The sequence below is a fragment of the Cinclus cinclus genome, chromosome 10 (genome assembly GCF_963662255.1).
Source record: "Cinclus cinclus chromosome 10, bCinCin1.1, whole genome shotgun sequence".
Classification (NCBI taxonomy): Eukaryota; Metazoa; Chordata; class Aves; order Passeriformes; family Cinclidae; genus Cinclus; species Cinclus cinclus.
In genome coordinates this window covers 447,757-470,862 of record NC_085055.1, presented here as the reverse complement: position 1 = coordinate 470,862, position 23,106 = coordinate 447,757, and the positions used below count along the sequence as shown (strand labels likewise).

The window sequence follows — 23,106 nt, the reverse complement described above, 5'->3', positions numbered from 1 at the left end:
CCAGTTACTTCTGTGGCAGGAAAAGATGGTTCTAAATTTCTGATGTGTGTGTGTGGCCTGAGACATGGTGCTTGCTAAATGAAAAGTATGAACACTGTATTTTCAAAGCTCATTTTTCTTTTTTTTCTATTTGTTCAGTATTTTCAAGGGTAATACATGGAGGAAAAATGAGGTAACTTAGACGATTCTGAAATGTTACCTTCTTAGCACAAAGTGAAAATACAAATGCATTCCTGCATGAGCTCAGCAAAAGAAAGGGTGGCCATCCTCACCACATCCTGAAACATAGCCAGGTACTTTGTTCAGGACCGGCATTACCTTCATTCAGCATAGCCCAGGCATTAGCTTAAATCTGCAGCACATTTCCAGCGTACTTAACTTACAGCAACTTCCACCGTGAACCTGCGCGTACATTAAAGGGTGCTAATGATTATAATGCACATACTAGATCAAGCGGATTCTGCGACAATATTTTAACTTTCGTTTCGATTAAATTTAAATTATTATTTACACCACACTGCTAAAAAAACAGGGAAAGAAGTGCTGTAAGCGTAGCAGCAGGCGCACATATCTTCATGAATTCTGTATTTTCATCTTAATGAACTTAACAGACTCGCAAGTGCAAATACATTGAAGCTCCATCTAGTGCCAGGGGCCGGGAAGTTAGTGGGAGATTTTCACTGCGAAAGCAGCAACCGCTGCCGGAGGAGTCCGGGGAGCAGCAGCAGCCTGGACGGAGCGCGGAGCGGCTCTCACGGGGAGCGCCGGGGCGTTCAGGAGCTGCAGCAGCTCAGGCCAGGCACAGCTCGGCTCCAGAGCCCAGCAGCTCAAACGCGGAGCCACCGTGCTGAGAGGGCACCTGGCTGCCCCTGCTCCATCACCGCTCCCCTCTGCAGCCAGGGAGCCGGCTGCTGCCGTGCGTGCCAGCTCGCCCCGCTGACCTCTGTCCAGAACCAGCCCACCAGCGCCTCTGAAACGCCCTCGCTGTTTAACACAGGCTTGAGCATTTGCTAGCAAGCCACCACTGTCCCTGCCACAAACATCTACTAATGGCAGCACAGAGAATGGGCGTCTACTGCCGGCACACAAAATAGCCTAGCTGGTGCTAATGCTCCCTTCCTCTCTTTTTCTGTGTTTCTTTTCTCCAATGGCAAGTGCTAGAACTGCACCTGTTTCTAGCTCTGTAACAAAGCCACGCTGTCTGTCCCAACCCCTGTAAGCACACACTATTCTAACCCAAAACGAGGAGGAGGCTGGTGTAGCACAGGACAGTTGTTCAGACGGTTCAGTCAAAGCAGTAACATCAGAAGTTTGGTTTTATTTTTTTTTTACATGTGGAAATCATGTTTCTTCATTTAAGAAAAGTGGTCTTCATTGTGCATTTTAGATTTCATTTTCAAAGAAAACAGTAATGGAAGGAATCCTTTCGTTGTCCTAGTTAAATGTAACCCACCCAAGTCATAAAGCTTTGAAAAGCAGTATGCCAAGGGGACACAGAGTAGAGACAAATTGTATTAGATGCATCTGTCCCACATTTGTCTGAGCATACACTGGGAACTCCACCATTCCAAACAGACAGGACCCAGCCGCACGTGGGAGTGGCTGCAGGCACTCCAGCACCAACTGAGGATGCACTGCAAGCTCCACTGATGCATGAGCATGGCAGCAGAACAGACAGCTGAGGATGGAGAGTCACACAGCACATGACTGGACTCTTCTTCTTCACACTACCACCACCATGACTCTGCTTGAAGTTGTGTAAAGGCTGATAGCAAAAACTCTGCTGTGTCTGCTCCAAAAGAGCATCCTGCCTGAGACCCAACACTTCCTCCACACTTACTGTGGGGCACAGCCCATCCATGGCATGGGGGTACAAGCAAGGCCATCCTGGGGGTGCCAGATGAGTGCAGTGCTGAAGGAGCTACCCCAGTCACCCAGCAGTGACTCTGCTCACCAGGCTCACCCTCCACAATTAAGAGTTTGGCTGAGAGACAGAATGATTTATTGTCTTTTGAGAGGTACTTTGAAAGAAGAGAAAACATCCTAAATGAAACCACAACATTCTTAAGCTACTTTCCCCTTCATTAATTTCTACTTTTCCCCATTCCTCCCATTTTCACATTCTTAATGTTTCCTTTCACTTGTAGCAGAGTGGCTGCTGTACAGTTGCACAGTGTTAGACTTCCAGACTGAATACACCTCTTCTAAGATTACAAAGACAACTTTGAGCAGAATAATTTCCATATACTTTGCTCCTGAAAAATGTGGTATTTATTTGAGTGGATGCAATTGAGAAAAAAAGCACACCTATGGCAGAAATAATTCTCTCCATGATGAAACTGAGTAGTACTTCAACTACCAAAAATTCACACCAAAATATCCTAAATATTAATTACACACTGGCTCTTCTTTGACAACCTAATAGCAGACAAATTGACTGCTGCTTATAGCAAGGATCAAGTTTTTTGTGGCTAAATAAAAATCTGGTATTAGGTTAGAATGGTATCATTTTGCTGGAAAATCATGGCTTTTTAGATTTCATAATTATTATTAAATGCTTTTGAAGACACTGAATGTTTAAGGTATAAATTGTGTATCACAGATACATTTATGTATCCATGATTCAAAAATCCTTTGGATTTTTAAACAAGTAACAAGCATTAACAACAAAATCAGAGGTCAAACAGCATGCAGATAAACATATTTGTAGATTCCACCAGTGAAAGCAAGTCGAATGAAGAAAATAACACCCTGAGCAAAGCTCTGGTGCTCCCCAGCTGCATCATGTGGGTGACTGAAGGTGCAGCAGAAAGCAGTGCAGAAACAATCCCCTACAGTACCTGTGAGCTAGAGAAACAGAACTGTCTGCCAGGCTGTCACCAGGACACAGCTGGGACAATGCTGCTGCCCAGGGTGGTGTCCCCTGGAGAGGGTCCCATGTTCCTGCCATGCACCACAACAGTCCAGACTGGGTTTTCTTCTTAATGTGTGCTAGCACAGTGAAAAAATGCAGATCAGCTATTAAAAACCTAAATTTTTTTCTACCAGTCAACTGCAGCAGAGAAAAAAACAAGCAGATGAAGCCTGTGAAAAGTTAAATGTTCTTATTCATCTTTTATCACTTCTCGCTGTGGTCAGTGAAGTGTGCACAGGGGTCACAGGTTCAGACTTTACACCACAGTAAGATTGTTAACTGTCCCTGTTAAACCACACTGCACAAATATTCATTAAAAAATGACCGTGTCAAGAGCCCGTGCTTGCTGCGCTTCATTTTCTGCTTTTCTGCTTCTCTCCCTCTAACTCTGTGCTTCTTCAACCCTTTTATTGCATTTCTTAGCCTTAGTTTGGCTTTTAAGATTAACTTCCCCACAACCTTTCCCCCACTGCAACAGCCAGCAGCTAAAGGCATGGGATGAGTCACCACGAGTTTGGGCAAAAGAACATAAAGACCTTAGAACTGAGTATGTTCCCACCTTCCCAACACTGTGTCAAGCTATCTACAAACTTAATGAATTTCACAGTTTCGTACCCTTATTTCATAACTGAAAAGTTAACAGTTACTTGAGTTCTGTTAGCTTGACTTTAAGCAAAACAAAATATTGCAGGATCTAAGTACACCTAGGAGTCTGACTGCTTGGTAACTGTGAGGCACTGAAAGCTGCATCACATGGGCCTAATTCTGTACTTACTCCTATAGGGACTCATCAAAGACAACATTACGAACCTGACACTACCTCTCCAAGTAAGAATTTACAGACAATGTACTTTAATTTCTAAGAATAAGGTTTATTTTCTGTTGGCCACCAGTAAGAAAAAAAGTCCCCGTTAAAAATCCTAAAGATGAGCAAAGTTCCATGACTTTAGACATCTTCTTTAGTGCTTTGGCCAGTCTGTAAATCACATGCCCAAAGAACAGTCCTTCCTCCTATTTTAAGTACTTCTGGAAGCCATTGAAACGGAGGCAATTTCATGCTCTTATATAACATGGCCATATCCCTGTGCTTGCATCTGATTTTCAGAGTTACATTGTGGGTTTGTTCTGTTGGAACTTGATGGTTAAACAAAGAATAAGCAAGGGAAACTTGCTTATTCTCAGAATAAGCAGAACTCAGAACTACTTACATCACTTTGTCTTACATAGGAAGACAAAGGTTTTGCTGAGCTATCTTATTGGTAAAACCATATCAGTCCAAAATCCTCTAAGGAGATGAAACTCTCATCATAGAGAGTTAGCATGGAGTTGAACCATCATTCCAAACAATGCAAGATACACCAGAAAAGAAGTTTATTTTTCAGAACTTTCTGTATGGTTTAAGTGCCATTGTACAAGGCTCTCTGCCGTGCAGCCAAAGCTATGCTGGCATGGGACAGGACCTTCTTCATGCACAGGTGTAGAAGCTGTGCAATAAAATTCTATACTGTGGTCTTAACGATTGTTGCATTTTGAATTACCACATTTTTTTAAACCTAGTTCCAAATTCTCCACATATTAATATGTAATTTTCACAATTTGTTTCTAGCTAACACTCATACCAGTCTCTGGTGGCTGCTGAGGTTTCTGCCAAGTCCCTAGGGCAGCTGTGGAAGGATCCTGCCCAGCCTGACACTTCCCAGGCTGACACACAGCTCGTGGCTGTACCAGAAGAAGAGAATCTGCTGACTTGTAGCACCGGTGAATTGGTGTTTCCCTCTATTCTTCCAGAAGCACTTGTGGTGAAGAGACAGACACAGAGCCCAGCAGGAATCCAAAGCCACCAGAGCAGCACCCGGTGGGCACCAGCTCCCAGAGCCCAGCTCTGCAGCTCGTGACCTCTGCCTCTGGGAGGTTTATCTCCACAAAGAAGCCCAGCTGCATTCTACTCGTGGCTGACTGCCCTCCTGTCTGTACACAAGTGCTGCTTACAGTAACCTCCAAATGGTGAAAAGCACCAATTTGGTGAAGAACTGTTAAAACTTGTGACATTACAATGGTTGGACTAAATGATCTCAAAGATCTTTCCCAAGCTAAGCAATCCTACTGTGACAAGTCCTGCCTTTGGCTGTCTCATCATTCCAAGCACAGCAGCAGTACTCGTAGCTACAAGACTTCACAGAAAAACCCAAGTTACATTACTCACAATACACAACCCTCCTTCAAGTCTTAGGCCAATTTCAGTTTTTCTGTTAACAATAAGAAGCAGTCAAGTTTCTCACAAAGCTCTAAATAGCGAGTACATTCTGGTTAAGCACAGCTGGTACTTTAGAATTCTTTCAAATTATTATTTTTCTCTTATATGATCCAACATCAATTTTAGACAAAGTTCTAAACTGAAGCAAAAGACCGGTAATTGTTACGAGCTGCACAAAATCCTACCAAACGTGGCTGTAGTGTGCAATTAAATTCCAGAAAGAACAACTACCAGGTGAAATGGAGGAAGAGACTAAAATGCAAGAAATAATGATTTCACAACTATTTACCATATGGCTACAGCTTACAAGCAGTCCATTTCATATGTGAGTCTAGGCACTGATGTTAAAATGATCTACTATGTCTACCAATTTTAACAAGGATATTTTTAAACATATACAAGTATTTAGCTTCAGAAACGCCTCAAATTCCACCTAACTCTCATAGCAAAAAACCCCAACAACCCAAGAGGTCCCTGCTCTTACAATCTTTAACATACAGAGCATGCCCTCATTTTCTCAAATCCAGCATTCTCAAAGGCGTTGCTGCAGTAGTGACTACATAAACAGTACTGTAACAACTGTATAACATAGCACACAACCAAATGAGGCACTTAAGAGTGAAAATAAAATTAAAGACTCATGATTTTCAGAAACACTGCTGGTGACTGCTGAATCGGCAAACTATACAAAGCTACCTGGTAGCTTTGAAACATTAAATAATAGCAACCCAATTTAGACTTCACTTTCTAAATATATTAGTAGAGTTAGCTCACAAATAACATGACTAGAAGCTGAGCTACCAAGCAAGTGAGAACTCCTCTATTCTGATCCAACCACTTAAGGAGATCCCAGACTTCCATGCAGTTATTTCCAATTTAAATTGTTCAAAGCAGATGTCTGTATTCCCTGTATCACTAACACAATCTGCACACCAAAACAGCCCTGACACCATGATCACCTGGTCTGTGCAGCTGTCACAAAAGCTAATATTCCCCTTGAGGCAGCAGCAATATCACTGGCCTGCTCTGCACTCTGACACACAGGTGAAACACTTGTCAAAGAGGCAAAACACTGAAGTACCACACATCCACCTAGCACGGCTCTGGACTCTGGGGATGCAGCAGCTTCTCCCCACACCCTGGCCCAGCTCTGGGCTGGCAGTGCCCACGGGGTCCCTGCCTCCTGTGGAACAGGACTAGATTACGGGCTGCAAGGGCTCAGGAGGGCACAGATTGGGCAGAAGAGATGGACAAACATGCTGGAGGGTAAGATCCCTTCAGGCAAGAGGGGCATAGCCTTTGGCTAAAGTCCTGGAAACCCACAGGTTCCTGTGTGAGACACCTGCATGCTTGTACCACACAGCCTGCTGTCCAAGAGAAGCCCACCTCTTATTAATCAAAGGATGATGACACCAGCATAGCAAATAAGCAGCTCCAGAAGCCTCAAGGCCTGCCCCTGGGTCACAAGATGTGTGTCTCTATATCCATTAAATCCATTTACTAAAGTAACACAATTTGGAAACCTTATTGCAACTTGAAGACAATCAACAAAAAAAATCAAACACATTTTGGTTGAACTCTAAACTAACGGGCTCATCAGCCTTCCATTCATTTCAGAGGGATGCATTCCATTTTGTGCCAGTAAGAATGTTTATCTGGGACCTCCTACAGGCCAGGAATAAATAGAGAAGCAACCCTCAATGGCATCTTCAAACAGAAGAGAACCATTTCTCCTTCCCATGGAAGGAACCTCTGGAGGCAAGATGATGAAGGCAAGCCAAACTTCACAAAAAAGCTTTAGCCATTTTAAAAGCTGAAAGCAACTTTAAAGTCTGTAACTCATTGGTAGATACAGTAACACGAGAATATTTCTGGGATACATGGATGATGCTGTCCAAATTCTGAGGGGTAAAGGCACTGTGAAAACAAAATAGAGAAAAAACCTCCAATGGAATTAAGGTAAAACATGCAAATGAGCTCTTTTCCAAGTATCTAGTAATCCAAGCAATTAGTAGTAAACAACACTCAATCCCATGAGCACAGAACTAGGTTGTTAAAGGACTAGGAAACCCTGAAGTGTGCTCTAGGGGTATCCATTATAAATACCTGTGGACTTAAGGTAAAGGAAAAGAAGGGTAAAGGGAAAGGTTAAGGAAAGGTCAGGAAAAGACAGATCCATTTATTACATTCTATGCCTTGGCATATTCAGGAATGAGATCTAACACTGAATTTTAGCCACAAAACTATAGACATAGACAGCCACGCCACATCCCACCAGTCTCCATTGCCCCAAGAACCACAACAGTCATCCAGTAAAGCAAACCCACCCTGCTCAAAAGCAAGATGATCCTCCCACCAATTTCAGTGTTATGGAAAAGAGAGCAATTGCCTCGAAACACGCCCTTAAGGTGCTGGTGAACACTCCTTCGACCCAGGACAGCCTTGGAGCAGCCAAGCCATCCTGCCCAGGGCCCAGCATCAGTGCAGCAAACAAACGGCACCGGCCTCGGGTGTTGTAAAGGAACGTGGAACTAAATTACTGCCATAGAGACTTGGTGGAACCTGGAACAATAAAGCCCAAAATCGCCATTTACGACCCCTTGTAGAAATAAAACGTAGCGGATGCTGGTGTGTGAGACAGGAACGCAGCCGTGAGGTCCGGGAGGATGAAGGGCACGGGCGAGGCAGGCAGGGGCTCAGCCGCTCTCCGAGGGGCGCGCAGGCAGGCGTGAGATCATAAGGACAGCACGAATGCAGGGATGCACGGGGAGCGGGGCACGGGAGGGACGGGGCGCCGGTCCCTCTGTGCACGGCAGCGGGCGGCGCTCTGCCCCAGCGGCGCAGCCGTGACCCCTGCGGGCTCCGCGGGCACCGCCCGCCGGGAAGGCAGCGCGGCGCCGCTCCCCGAGCCCCGGCGGCCGCGGGAGCCGGCCCGGGCCGGGCCCAGCCGGGCCGGCAGGCGCCACCGCCGGTACTCACCGATCCCGGCCGCCGGTGGGGCCACGAGGGCGGCCGCACGGGTGTCCGGCCCCGCCGCGCCTCTGCCCCGTGCGGTCCGAGCCGGGCTCGGGGAGAGTCCCGCACCACCGACTCCGCAATTCTGCCGGGCCGGGCCCCCGCAGCAGTCCCGGGACTGCCCGCACCGACCTCCGACGGCCGAGCGGCCCCCGCCCCGGGCATCGGTGCCGGTCCGGCAGCAGCCCCGCCCCGGCCCCGCTGGCCCCCCCCCCCCCCCTCCCGGCCGCGGGGGCGGTGCCGGCCGCGCCCCTCCTCCCCCCGCCCCCGGCGCGGCAGCGCAGGGCTGGGCTGGGCCGCGCCGCCGCCGCCGCCGCAGCGCTCGGTACGCTCCGCCGCCGCACCGCCGGGACCGCCGCCCGCCCCGCGCCCCCGGCCCGCCCGCTGCCCGCTCGCCCTCGCCCGCCGCCCCGCGACCATGGCCGGCTGGCAGAGCTACGTGGACAACCTGATGTGCGATGGCTGCTGCCAGGAGGCCGCCATTGTGGGCTACTGCGACGCCAAGTACGTCTGGGCAGCCACGGCCGGCGGCATCTTCCAGAGCATCACGGTGAGCGGGGCCGGCGGGAGCGGGGGCGGTGGGCCGGGGTAACCTTGCGGGCGGGGGGCGCGGGGCCCAGCCGCCCGCACCGCCTTTTTGTGCGGGTCGGGAGCGGCGCGGGGCCGGTCCCGCGGGCGGGGGAGGCGGCCGGCCCGGGGCGGGGCGGGGGATGCGGACGGCGGGCCCGGTGCGGATCGGGCGGGCGGCGGAGGAAGGCGGCTCGAACGCCGCCGCGCCGCCGGCTCCATGTTTTCTTCGCCAAGATGGCGCTCTGCCATTGATGCTCCCCCGCCCTGCCCGCCCGCGCCCCCGGCCCTCCCGGCTCCGCGGCCCCGCCGCCCCGAGAGAAGGCCCGAGCGGGGCGGCCGGCGCGGCTCCCCCCGGCCGCGGGCGGCCCCGCCCCGGGCGCGGCGGGCCCGGTCCCGGTCGAGGCGGAGCGGGGCCGCCTGGGCCGCGGTCGGGGGGCCGGGCCCGCCGTGACGCTGCACTTTGCGGCCGCCGCGGTGCGGCCGGGCCCGCGCCGCACCCCCCAGCTCCGGGCCCGGGGTCCTTCCCGAGGGGGAGGCGGAGGCGCCGCGGCCGCGGGTGCAGCCCGGGCCGCGCGGGCGGGCCGGAGCCGGGGTGATGCCGCGGGTGCGGGCAGGCCCCGGGCTGATCTCCCGGGACAGGTGCGGACGGAGTCCGCGCCAGCCCGGGGTCAGTCTCCGGAGAACGCCCTGCGCCGTTTAACGGGCTCGGGCCCGCAGTCGCCGAGGCAGAGGCTCCCCCAGGCGCAGCCACCGCCGAGCGGCGCAGACTGCGCCGAACAAAGCCCTGTGTTCTGGAGCACTTCCTGCGGGGAGCCGGGGGAAATCACTGCCTCGGCCTCTCCACACGAGACAGGACCGGTTCTAAACAGAAATCGCAGCAATATACCCTGCCCTGCTAACTCTGAACTCTTTCCTTTGACAGCCAGGAGAAATAGATATGATAGTAGGAAAAGACCGAGAGGGTTTCTTCACCAATGGTCTGACCCTTGGTGCAAAGAAGTGCTCTGTGATCAGAGATAGCCTGTATGTCGACGGTGACTGCACAATGGACATCAGGACAAAGAGTCAAGGTGGTGAGCCGACATATAATGTTGCTGTAGGCAGAGCTGGACGAGGTAAGCACCCTTTTTTTTTCCTCTATCTTCAGATCTCTCAATTAGGAGTGTGACCGTAAGCATAGACTCCAACTGTTAAGAAAACCAGACTCCTGTATTTAATGGCTAATTTTGGGAAGTGAAGCAAGGGGTGGATGGCGGTGCTCTAGCTGAGTTCTGACTGAGAATTACACTCGTCGCCATTCCCACCTACATCCCAGCCCAACACCAGGCTGAGCAATCGTTAACAGGTCTCTGACAGGCAAGAAAAAGCAGGCTGCAGCTCCAAGCAGGCTTAGCTGGTATTCCATCACTTGCTACCTGAAGGTCAGGAGGGGTCTCTTAATGACAGGCAGTGACTGCAGCGTTCTCCTTGTAAATTGCTTGATGGAAAGTTTATTCTGCAAAGATGTGAATCTCATGTATGAGCTGCTCCTACCTAAAAAGTTCTACACTAACTCCTCTTGCACTTCCTATTGAGCCTGCTGAAGTCTATCCAGGCAGAAAAAGCCTGTCTAGTCTGGTACCACTGAGAAATGTGCTTCATGCTCACATACCTGTTCCTCATGCTCTTCATTTAACTTCCAGTAAAACCTATTATGGGGCAGCCACTCATCTGGGATATGAAATACTACCTTGGAGTGGTGTGCCTTATGTTGGGACACCTGGGCTACCATTTTTGGGCTACCTGTGGAAGAGGTTCATGAGTGACAAGACTTTCGCTTATAGGTGTAAAACCAAAGGCAGAGCAATTGTCTGTGGGCTAAAGCCCACGGCAGGCATGCAGAAGAGGGCTGGCAGCACTGAAGTGAAACAGAGTTCTGACTTGTGAAATAACTGTCTTAAGCTTTTACAAGCAAATTGCTATGGAGATAGATTCATAGAGCCATTAAGGCTGGAAAAGCCCTCCAAGATCATAGAGTCCAACCCTTCTCCCAGTGCTGCCAAGGCCACCACTGCCCCATGTCCTCAAGTGCCACAACCACATGGCTTTGAAATCTCTCCAGGGGTGGGGACTCAACCACTGCGTGGGGCAGTTGTACCAGGGCTGAACAACCGTTTTGGTGAAGTTTTCCTAGTACCTAACCTAAACCTCCCATGGCACAGCTAGGGGCCCTGCTATATGATTATGTGTAGGCAGACTGGCTGCAGCATTCCCAGCCTGGCAAACAGTCCCTGGGCCGTGGCAGTTCAGTGCTCATGGTGTCCCCATCCCTGCTGGGGGACATCTGATGGCAGCTCACAGTGGCTGTTGCTGGTGAGCCTCCAGTGTTCCTTTCACCAGACAATCTGGGACACCTTGCTGGAACTGGGGGAGTGGGGAGAGCCTCAGCATGACAATTGTCCCTGTGTTGTGTCTTATGTAGAAAGTGTGGTTTATAGTTGTGTTATTCCACGGAAAGTCTCAGCCCAACTCACCCTTTGGGGGTTTTTACCAGCATCAGAGCAGTTACTCTGGTTCCTATACCAGCAGTGGCTGCTACAGCACAGAACATGGGAATTTTCTTTTGCCACTCTCCAGTCACACTTGCACACACACTGCACCCCTGCCCCACAGGTGTTTAAACTGCCACCAGGATTTCAATGCTTGGTTATGACTGATGGTGAGAGGCAGTGTAATGCTTTTTTGATAGCTGGTGGCATTTTTCTTAGCAGTGAACTCTTACAACTTCCACAGTTAGAAAAAATCCCTGAGGGTAGATTGTGCCTTCTCCCAGCCCTGTCTACATCTGTGTTTCAACAGAACTGTTAAACTAGCTTAATACCCAAATACTTAATCTTGAATTTGAGGGTGTTTATTGCACTGCTTAAAACTTGCATTATTTCCATGTCTAACACACTCTTTTAAAAACATTTTTTCTTTTCTCTTTCAGTCTTGGTCTTTGTAATGGGCAAAGAAGGGGTCCATGGAGGCGGATTGAATAAGAAGGCATACTCAATGGCAAAATACTTGAGAGACTCTGGGTTCTAGTTGTTAGGCAGACTGTTAAGTATTAGGGGAAGATTGCTATTAAACTTTCCTGGCGGTGAGCTTTAAACCTTACATTCTGGAAACTTTACTAGCAATGCAGGGTGATGGGGTATGAACCTGTGTCTCCTTTGTATCCCTTTGTTGGTGGGGAAAGGTGTTTTTTTTTTTTTTTTCCCCTTTAATTCTTTTCATTTCTGTTTTGTTTCCTTGTGTACTCCAGCATTGGTTATAGTCATGGGAAAGGAAGGTGTCCATGGAGGGACACTCAACAAGAAAGCATATGAACTGGCTTTATACCTGAGGAGGTCTGATGTCTGAGCAGCCTCTCCCCATCCACGTAGCAGCTGTCTGCACCACCACCTGCTTGTGCTCAGTGCTACCAGACCATAGATGGTAGTTGGTGTTTTTTTATTTACCCACTTCCTACTGTCATAACTCCAGTTCCCCCTTGTTCACCTCTGTAACCACTGTAGGTAACCGAGCCTGTCTGGCCACCACCATGACGATGATATGCATGATAACTTGAAACTTGGGAGGGGAACATGCCAAGTGTAGGCTCTGCTTCGTCTTAGCAATTAGTGTGATATTGACAACTAAACCAACTGAGATACTAAACAAGGTGCCGATTGTACAATCTAATTTGATCAATGCCTCTTCAGCACTTTGAGCAAGTCACAGCTCACTAGTCTTCCTTTCACAGAGCACAGTTGGGAGGAAAAAAGTGCGTGCATATCTTCACTTCTGTCCCTCTCTTTGTTTCTGTTTTTTAAACCCATGTGTTTGCTTACACCCATTTTTATAGTGCCTGGTTTGTTTAACGAATTTGCCACTCAAAAGCTATTAATGTCACATAGTTTTGTCATTGCACTTCACTGTAGGCTGAAGTCTCTTACTTTTTCTTGATGTTGTCTGAAGGTTGTACTGCTTAACAAGTGCAATCACAAAACTATGAAAGGGTACAGATGTACTTCCTCCCATAACCTTAAACCACCATCCGAGGGACTCCCCAGACATTCCATCATTACAATAGCTCAGGCACTTTTTTTTTTTCTTTTTTTTCTTTTTTTTTTTTTTTTTTGCCAGCTCCTGTTCTGTAGCTGACTTGTGCAAGGCTGCCACTGTAGCCATTAGCTAGCCTGGTATAACCAGCTGGAGTGTGTCTGGTTTCAGTTTCTCATAGGACCAACTTTAATTTGCAGCTTGGGGGTCGGGGGGTGGGGGGTGTTGTCTTTGGTTTTTAATATGAAACTGCAATGTCATTGTGCAAAACTGCCACCTTCAGCTACCCTAGGAGCTCTGACTGGCTTCAGTCTTTCTGCCCGACCACTCAGTGGTACAGAGTTTGGCTGCTCTGAAGCCACTGTTTGGATGAAGGTTGGTAGTTTGTAAGCTAAACTGTCAAAATACCATTTCAAATTAAAAATCTTCATCTGGCCTGTCATACCCTTGCTGCAGAAATGATGGAGTGAGCTGCCTTGTCCACAAGTCATCTGAAATGTAACCAAACTCAGTTCAGGCACGGTTCTGACCTGTATGTCCATTGCAAGAACTGCAGAACTCTGTATACTAAAGAATAAATGGGAGATGGTAGTGGTTGGAATAACTGACTTGGCTGTCTTGTGATGAATTTTTTAATATGTATTCTGTGCCATACTATTGTTAAAAAAAAAAAATGAACTGTTGCTATTGTGAGATGGATTTTAACTGACTCTGAGAGTTTCTTTTGACTGGCACTACCTTAGGGACATTCTAGTATTTGCTTCTATTGTTGGGCCTTGTGGATAATGTACAGATTTAAACAAATTCTTGTTGCTGATTTGTCCATTTCTTTCCCTGCACTTTGTTACATCTGGGATACAGTCTAACTCATCTGATTTAATATGCATTTCAAAAAATGCCATAACTATTAAAAACACCTTGTTTACAGACAGATGAAATAAATTTATTCCAACCAAACAAAACTGGATTGTTGATAATTTTTCCACCTCACACCCAGGAAATCTGAGGCCCTTCAGTGCATGGCTGGCCACACAAACAGGAGGACTAAGTGCAGTTTGAAGTTTTGTAGGACAGCAGTAAATAGTAGGATATGATAGTATCATAAGTAGTGTGATAATAGTCAAAAGTCAAAAGCCAGGCAGTCTTTGGGGTAGATCTTAAATTAGGAGATGATTTCTCATCTCTCAATTCCACATGTATCCAGCTCTCTTGTGAAGGGTGCCCCTGCCCTCTGAATGCCCAATACACCATTCCTGAAACAAGCGGAGGGTGACTTGGCATTGGACCTGGCAGAGGAGTCTGCGGTGGCCTGTCCAGGTCAGAACACCCAGGGTGGGAATGTACTCCCCTCACCCAGAGAAGGGACAGATTTAAGGTCTCCGTTACCTTAAAAGATTGCACCTGTATTTGTTACTTCTGCTGAGAACTAAAAACACAGGCCCAAGAGGCTGTGATGGTGAACCCTGGAGCTTGGGGGATGGGAGGACAGGCGAGCCCAGATCATGGGAGGTGAATCTGTAGACAGGCTCGGCCTTCTTAGGCCCTTGAACTAGTCAGGTGCTTCTGGACAGAACCTGAAAACACCTTTGTTCTCCCCTCCTTCCCCCACACCTTCATCATTGGTGGCAGCTGCACCTGTTCCTCTGCTTGGCACTAGACCTGGGTCTAACTAAAACCTTCCTATATATAGTGTTCATATTCTCCCACTGCCAAGTGGCTCTGTGTCTGAACTGGATCTCCCAGTGCCAAAGTTAGAGCAGACCAACACACACCCAGAGCAGATTCCTGTTGAGTAGTAACTGGTACAGAGGATGCAGATCTGCTTTCCCCATAAAACACCAGTGAAGCTGAGCTCAGTGTCTGAACGCAAAGCTGCACTCACCTTTTGACTGCAGAACTGTGTTTCTCCCTGGTTAGGAGGATGAGGGTATTACATTCCCAAAGCGGCTTCTGTGGTTAAGGTCAGAGTGGATGCAATCGACTGTAGCAGCACCTCACGCAGAGCAGGTGCTGGCAGCACGCACCAGGCACTTGTCATTACATTCCTTAGCATGATACTGTTCCTTTCTGACCAATGCCCCTCTCTTGAGGTGTATGGCACCTGTATACTTCTGCTTGGTTAAGAATTAGGTGTTGTTCAAATTACTTTATCAAATGCATTTGTTGGTGAATTGTCCTAGCGTAACTGTGTCTGCAACTGATTGCAGGCACTAGAATTACACAAGAGCCATATTACAAAGTTTAGTTCAGTTCATGGTTCTGGAACTCCTCAGATTTTAGGAAGCCTGGAATACATTAGCGAATAAACATACACACTCGCAGCAACAGCGGCGACCTATTTTAAGAAACATCTTTCAGCTTAGTAATTACATTTCCAGAAGCCATTTTCCCATTTGGACTCACCTAGACACATGCACGCTGAAGGGGAATTCTGCCTGGTGGAAATATACCACTACACTAACTGTCATTACCCCATGGCTGCTGGCAGCAGTGGTTTGAATATGAATCATCCTTTCATTATTATCCTTTCACTGTGCCTCATTGTGCAAAATAAACTTCCCTGCTCTCAGCCAGGCCCAGAAAAGCAGGGTGTGTGGCTGCCTACAGTGTTAGGTCAGAAATCCTATCTGGGCCCACCTCACCTGCCATCTTCTGTCCAGGTTCTAGAGCTGGGCTGTGGCTCTGCAGGTGCTGCCAGCTGGCTGGGAATTGTTCAGAGCACCCTGGTCTTCCTTCACACTTCCCCAGGCAAACTACTGACTCTGGCCAGTCCAAACTCCTCCTCAAGCTAGAAGTGAACAAAAAGGAAGGTTTTCTGCATAACTCAGACCCCTGCACATAGCACTGGTCATTCCTTATACTGTAATTCACTGTGTGACACAGGAAACGTCTGCTCAAGATCCCAACAGTTCCATGTTCTGCATCTTCAAAAGCACTTCACCCTCAGTAATATAAGCGTACACAAGGTCTCAACTGATGCAAAAGTTCAATAAACATCTGGTATTTAAAGTGGAAAACATGTTTATTAACATTCTTTCAAGCTTTCCTTAGTCAAGGCCATATAAAAAAATCTCCATTTGAGTATATGCATGGTTTTACTTTCTACATAGTTACAGAGGTATTATATAGAATCTTTTTTGTGATACACTGGTAAGTACTGAGTTCTGTGAGACAGGTGTAAGCACTTGTTTTCAAATCAGGTATTTGAAAAGAACAATTTTTTATATACAGTTTAGCAGACTAATGCAGCATAAAATGCTCTTAGTAAGAGGTATATGAGCCAAAGATCAATATAATACTTACCCTAAACTTCTTTTTCTATGTGAAACAAAACCTCTGTCTTGGTTGTCTCCCAACTCCCACCTCCTCACTGGAAACCAGACAACAAAGTAGTAGCAAGGAGGGACAATTAATGTGCTTATGGTGGACCTGACCTTGTGAATTGCTCAAAACTAAACATATATTCTAAGTTTCCTCATCCTGGGAATTGCTCAATGGAACTGCTTAAACTTAGCTACCATGGCAAACACCAAGGATTATTTGGAATCACTGCTTTGAGATAAAATTGGAATTTCTTCTGCTTTGTTTTGACATACCAGCACACAGAATATTGATCTGTTCTACATTTGCCTTTCAGCAGTGGTGACAGTTTTTAGGAAAACTATACAAACATGCAAATACAGTTTTTGTTGGGCCTAAGGGGTAACACATATCTACATGTAATAAATATTGCTCTCAGGATGACCCAGTTGTAGCTACAAAATGGAAAAATTTTTCCAGAGAAATCCCATTTCAACAAGAGACATTCAGTCTCTGAAATATTTCTATTGATATAAACTATTAACATTATTCATTAGCATTGTGAAGTCCAGTTTAACTGTTGGTTTTGAGAAGACAGAATGTGTGACTGAATACCTGAACCAAAAAATAAATCTACCTGTAATGATTTAACCAGAGTACTACTACATGAACTGCTGCTCCTATCAAAGAAACCAAATGGATTACAGATTAAAAGAGATTCCCTATGCCAAGGTTTGTAAATAGCCTTAAGAACCCTTTTGTTCATACACCTATGGGTCATTAGTAGTCTCAGACAGTGTTTGCCACTCTGTACTCCCTGTCCTCACTGGGCTGCAGCTGAACCACTACACTTTCTTCATTCATCCCATTTTCTGCATCACTGCTATCAACATTGTCATTGTCATCCTCCTCATACTCCGAGGACTCAGTCATGTTCTGATGAGAATGGGACTCTGACAGAGCCCCGAAGGACTGCGTGCTGACCGAGGCCAAAGGTCTGAGCAGAGGAGTGTTCTCAGACACCTCATTCTCCTCTTGGCTGCTGTCTGTCTCCGAGTCAGAGTCCCCCTGGGAAGGGACCACTTTCTGCTTACACACAGGACAGGTTTTCTTTGTTTTTGTCAGCCACGGGTCCACACACTTGCAGTGATATGCTGTTAGAAAACAAAACACAAGGACATAATTGTAATAGTGAAAAGGATAGGGAAACCTGCTAAACCATGTTTCTGTTCAGTGACACTGAAGAATTTCTGAATGTAACTCACATAGAGAATTTTAGTCCCAAATTTGCTGGCACATAGCCTGTACAAAACACCTCATGGCTTAGGATCTCACTCATGTGGGTATATGCAATGAATACCTGTGCTCTCTACTGAGTGAGTGGGAACAGGCCACATCTGATGACAAACCTTAAAGTTTTTTGAGCAATTCAATCCAATTTGCAGCAAGCATGCCCACCATCATCATCCTCACATTGCCTCTCACCTCTACACCAACATGTATCAAAGCACCTCACTATTAAATAATACTACCACATGATTTTGTGGATCTTAAATTACAGCTGCAATTGGCACTGCAACTAGACTGTTAAAAAAAAAAAAGTATTTTTCTTACTTACGATATTAAAAATTCAGCTCTTCTTAGTAAGAGAGACTTCTATTTGGCAAAGAGCTGGTATTTACATGGGCCAGCAATACCACACTCAGTACCTGGTCAAGCACACTGGAAACACGTTCTACACACAAACTGAGGGTGGGGGCTGGTGCTGTTCAAGTTAAGTTACCTCTGCAGTCCCCCTACTGGGGGAGATGCCATGGACCTGCTCTTTCTCTTCTGAGAACTCCTTGTTTGTCAGCCTGCTTTGAAATTGGTTTCCTGACTGAGGTTCTAAAAAGCTCAGCCTGTCACCTGCTGTGCTGGTTGTGTATAGAAGGCTGCTACACCTCTGCAGTGGGCCAGACTTGAGAAAGACTGTCACAGGGAAAAATATTTCACTAACTGACTTCCAGGCGCAGTCAGGCAGTGGTGTGCATGGCTGCAGACCTCAGGACAGACTCATCCCTTCAGCTGTACCTCTAAGTCACCAAGAGCTCAATTGAAGTTTTGTGGTTCACTTGTCTTGGGGAAAGCGAAGGCCTATTCTGTTAAATGTAAAAGTATTACAATAAATATGGGTATTAAGGGGACAGCATCAAGCCCAGGTTTTCTTTCTTGTGTACATTGAAGGGAAAATGCAAAGTGGGAATGCTAGCTCTTTAGTTTTTAAAAAAAGAAAGCGAGCTTTCACTTTTCCTACTTTGTACATTCAGTCTTACATATTAGCAAAATGGAATTTTATAAACCACTTACTAAATATATTTGCTGTAGGTTTTGGACAGTGTTTTGGAAAGCTGTTTTAATCTAAATTCAAACCTAAAATACAGCTGCTTACCATGAGAGCATGGAAGGATCCTGAGCTTGTCTCCATCCTCGTATTCATCCAGACAGATGGCACACACATCGTATTCATCTCCTACAGCACATAATTGAGAATTAGTTGGACCTTAAAGGACTTGCAGCAGACCCTCATGATAGCAGATTCCTCAGGCTGAAGGAACCATCATGTCCCCCTGCCCATGCAGGGCAGTTCCTGCCAGCTGCAGAGCTACTGCTGAACTTCGCGCCTCTCTGGGACCACAGTTCATCCACTCTGGGTTAATACAAATGTTTTAAACTGTGTGAAGTGCTATCTCTACAGTATTTTTTCATGCTTATTGAAAGTAAGATAAAAGTATTTAAAATACAGCATTCACTTTACTATACAGGTATTAGTAAGTTACTGACATATATAAACTTAAGGCAGAAAAATTGCAGCTAAGAAAACTGGATAAAGAATAATAATAACAATCATCATCAGAAATGATAGTCTGGCCACAGGAGGAAGTTCAGTCCTGAACTTCCTGAAGTCTAAACTTCACAAACAGGATACACAGCACCGACAGTACTGACACTGTGTATGTTGGTGTGATGCGTTATATGACCAAAGGAGAAATACTTTTTAGAGGTTCATGCATTCACATTTCCCTTTTTTGTCAAGGTTTTAACAACATGCTCCTTCCATCAGTTCCCACCACTCTTTCCCTATTCCTGAAGGCACTGGCCTCCAAAGCTGTTCCAGTCCTGGAGTGGAATCAGCCCAGTCACTCACTCCCCCCGAGGGACAGAAAAAAGGGGCAGAAGGAAAAAAGCGTGAAAACTTTCGAGAAAAAGGTAGTCCAGTAGGTAAAGCAAAAGCTACTTTAAAAGAAAAATAAGGAATTCATTCATTGCTTCCTATCACAGTTTTGAAACCGAACAGCAGCAAGCAGAACAACGCAGCGAGAGAACAAATAAAATTCCATGGTTTGGTTCTTAAACCCTCTTTCTCAACAAATGTGGATTCTCTCTCTCCAGGCAAGGACAGAAAGTCCTGAACCTTTGGTGCCTTCCTTACCCCTCTGCACCCAGGATTCTCTTCTGGGAAGTGCATAAGAGCTGTGTGGAAAGGGACAAGAGTGCCCTTTCCAGAGACAGCTTAGGGCACTTCATGAGTTATAAGAAGAATAAATAAAGAGAAAACAGGATCAAACCTAGCAGGGTTGTAGGCAATTTCCAGAACTAAAAAACATGCCACATCTCTCCTTGGACGCTGCCACAATAGCCAGGAAAGTTCTGTATGTGAAATGACTGGCTGTGGGCAGTAAAGGCAGTGAGGACTAGCAGAGAAAGCTGGGGCAGCTGCTTCTGGTGGTATTGGCAGTTCATTAGGCTGGAGGAAGGTTACTGGTACTGTCTTGTTAGAAAATTGCTTTGGAGTAATATTGATACACAGCCAAGGAGAGACACACAAGACATGATTAAGTAGGCATTATCCAGAGGGCACCTGAGATAGCAGAAATCTGTAAATCTGGAATAATGGCACATGAATTAAATTCACTACTATAAGATGCAAGCTACATACTTGGAAATTTTAGCTGAGATTTCATGAGTTGTAAGCATCTGAGAAGAGACAGGGTGTAGCAGTTGATCACTAGTACTCCTAATATGATACAAACGGGAAAAGAAAACTGCTGCAGCAGGACACATTCAGAGCAGTCTTCCCAGAGGATAAATACTGTTCAGTCTTGAACAAGGCCCTCCACACCCCTCAAAGATTAATTTAAACAGAAACAAAGAAAGATTATGATCATACAGCAGAGAAACTACTATGCTAGGAAAATAATTTTTAAGAGCCTGATAATTTAAACCCACCAATTTCAGGACTGAAACTTCTCTAGAAATGTCACAGAGAAAGAAAACCATGGCCAGAGAAGAAAGAAGCTGAAGGGGGGGGGGGGGTGGGAAGACTATCATCTGACCAGGAATCATCAGGTTGGAAGTAAAACCAAAACCTGACCACTGGAACAGCAATACTCTGAACCAGCCTTTCAGCACACACAGCCAGCAATCCTGGCAATGGGACAAACCTCCCCTTCTCCCTAAATGTAGTTTGAGGTCAAGGCTTTAGATGTGTGATACAAATTCCTAAGAGAACAGCATCTGGGAGGAGATAGAAATGGACTCCCAGAGTTGCATCTGAATGGTCAGACAGGAAAGTTTCCTTAACGTCTGCAAAAGCTGGTGAACTCTTCTTTCATACACCTCTTGAATTCAGACCCATCCAGTGCTGCTACCTTCTGTCTCCTGATGGTACTTCTCCCATTACAGCATGAGCACTGTATTCACAGCTGAACCTGACTGTCCTTTCACTGTCTAGCACTGAACCATGCCCCCTCAGGCAGCCACTTGCTCCTGCTGCATGCTCCCCTGCCCATGACGTGTTCTCCAGATGGGCAAACTCCTATACCCAAAAACAACCAGCCTGGCCCAGCCCATGTGTGCCCACCACATGGCTGGCATGTGTGGCAGCAGCTTTCCCATCACTTTATGGACACGGTTGTTTGAGGGACTGGACATTCACAGGTTCAAGTGCTGCACTTCATGTTAGTCCATCTCATCACATGGGCAGTCATCTGCCCAACATGTGGTGCTGGGTGCTGTGCCCTGCTTACACACTGTTCAGCAAGGGAAGGCACCAAGGACAGTGTCTCAGGAAAAAAAAAGGGGGTGTGGCCCACATTGCCTAAGGATGGACAACCCAGATCCATCCTGCAGTACCCTGAGGGAGTCCAAAGAACAGTGCTGCAAAGTGACAGCTATTCTCAAGCAGGCTCGTCTTCCCAGGGCATCCCCTGGCCAAGAACAGCAGCACCTCAGAAGAAAATGACACAGCATTGGAACTTCATACTCATGTCTATGACAGGTAGATGCATGTAAAGTTTCCTGCCACCACAGGTATTTCTCCCACTCCTGGCAATACTGCAGCCCTGGCCCTCACCACAAAGCAATGTGCAACAAACCCTTGGCCCTGCTGCTCCAGCAGTGGTCACAGTGTCCATCCACTGCAGTCCAGTTTCTCCCCAGCTCCCACAAATCATCACACCTGAATTAACCAGTGCTGTTCTGAGGTGTCTGCTCCCCCAGTGCCTTGGGGAAGGGAGACAGATCCACACAGCCACCGAGGTCAGGGACACCAGCCCTCCTTGGCACACAGGACTTCTTTCTCCTGGACTAGTTCCCAAGCTGTTCCAGCTCCATGACCACATGCCCCTCAAGATCTAATTTAATTTCTAAAAGGGACCCTTTTCAAATATTTTCATCTCAAATTCCCACTACTCTTAAAATAGAAGCTAACTCAGAACCATTAAAAGAATAATGAAAAACAAAGTACGAACATAGCTGCAAAACAATCTTCCTTAAATAAACGGTGTATGAAAAGTATCTCGTAACCAAAATTATCTTCTAACTACTTGGCACATATAAATGAAAAAGAATATTTTCAGAAATACAGAATTACCTAGCCACACATGTATGTGTGCTTTGAGCAATGCAGAATACAAAACTACAGCTGAGACTTTGGCAGGGTTTCTGTTGCATTTTCTCTATTAAACCACAATGAACTCTGCAGTCATGCAGATGGGTCACTAATGAACAGTAATTGGACCAGTTATAATCCCATTTTCAGGAAAAAAATAATTAATTTAGGAATACATAATAAACTGCAGAACTCCACTTACTGTAACAGTCTTTAAAAGTCATTAAGACATCCTCATGGCCCACTATTGCACAATCACATGTATCTGCATATACGTACACAAAAAGTCAACACACATAGTATTTGAATAAATTAATGAGAACTTAATGAACAAGTTGAAGAACAAAACCTTGGGAACCTTCATGCAATTTCTGCACTGATTTTTTTTTTAAGCAATGTTTTAATGATCAGCCACAGTCTTCTCTGCTTCTCTACATTAAAGAAGTTTTAGAACAGGGTCAAGCCAAACATTTTGTAAGCTTTCCTTCAAAACTTTTCTATTTCTTTCAAATGTACTTAAAATTACCTCTGAAACTTAATACCCCTTTGATTTACAAGGTTTTTGGTGTTAAAAACAATAAGGTCCAATGAGTCAGACAAAGAATGCACTTGCCTTTCTTAAACTTATGCACGGGAAGTTTCTTAAGCTGATCCTTCCTAAGCCGATTCCTTCTTGCTCTGTGTCTGTCCTGAACAAATTTTGTTATCTGGAAACAGACAAGATAACATGAACAATAAGTTACACCAGTAAAGAACAATAGAAGTTTTGATTTATGAAGCTTGGCAGTAAATTGATCAAAAGGGGAGCCCCAGCTAACACAGAATAACCTCTTCCCTTGCCTGAAGCCAAGCAAGCCAAAAGGATGTTCTCCATGAACACAGCACTTGGAACTGAGAATACACAAGGATTTTTTTGGGAGCAAAGAGAAACAAAATGGTATGTATACTACATAAAATAACGTCCATTGCTGCAATCCTGTACTGAGGCCTGTGAAAAGCAGGAAGCATACTGCAGAGTAAAACACAATTCAGTAAGTTTAAACAGTTTTCCTTACA

The 23,106-nt window shown here is 46.3% G+C and overlaps 2 protein-coding genes across 8 annotated transcripts in view; one reads left to right on the top strand and one right to left on the bottom strand.

The window, feature by feature from the left end:
• Positions 1-8,601: 8,601 nt before the first annotated feature.
• On the top strand, positions 8,602-13,755 carry PFN2 (profilin 2). Of its 2 annotated transcripts, none has more exons than XM_062499195.1 (3): positions 8,602-8,733; positions 9,676-9,868; positions 12,040-13,755. In XM_062499195.1, exons 1-3 carry the CDS (start codon positions 8,602-8,604, stop codon positions 12,135-12,137), a joined length of 423 nt encoding a protein of 140 aa, XP_062355179.1. In that variant the 3' UTR covers positions 12,138-13,755. The 2 variants fall into 2 exon arrangements, with proteins under 2 accessions (XP_062355179.1, XP_062355178.1); XM_062499194.1 differs by having other exon boundaries at positions 11,722-12,177.
• A 2,066-nt stretch (positions 13,756-15,821) lies between these two features.
• RNF13 (ring finger protein 13) overlaps positions 15,822-23,106 on the bottom strand; it is a 25,511-nt gene continuing 18,226 nt past the window's right edge. For 5 of the 6 annotated variants that reach the window (XM_062499183.1, XM_062499182.1, XM_062499185.1 and 2 more), the window contains 3 exons: positions 22,664-22,757; positions 18,550-18,630; positions 15,822-17,272 (listed from right to left, as the gene is read on the bottom strand). In XM_062499183.1, coding sequence (XP_062355167.1) covers positions 16,908-17,272; positions 18,550-18,630; positions 22,664-22,757 — 540 coding nt within the window. In that variant the 3' untranslated portion in view covers positions 15,822-16,907. Of the gene's footprint in view, positions 17,273-18,191; positions 18,260-18,549; positions 18,631-22,663; positions 22,758-23,106 lie in introns of all 6 variants that reach the window. The other variant, XR_009933469.1, reaches the window with a different exon arrangement.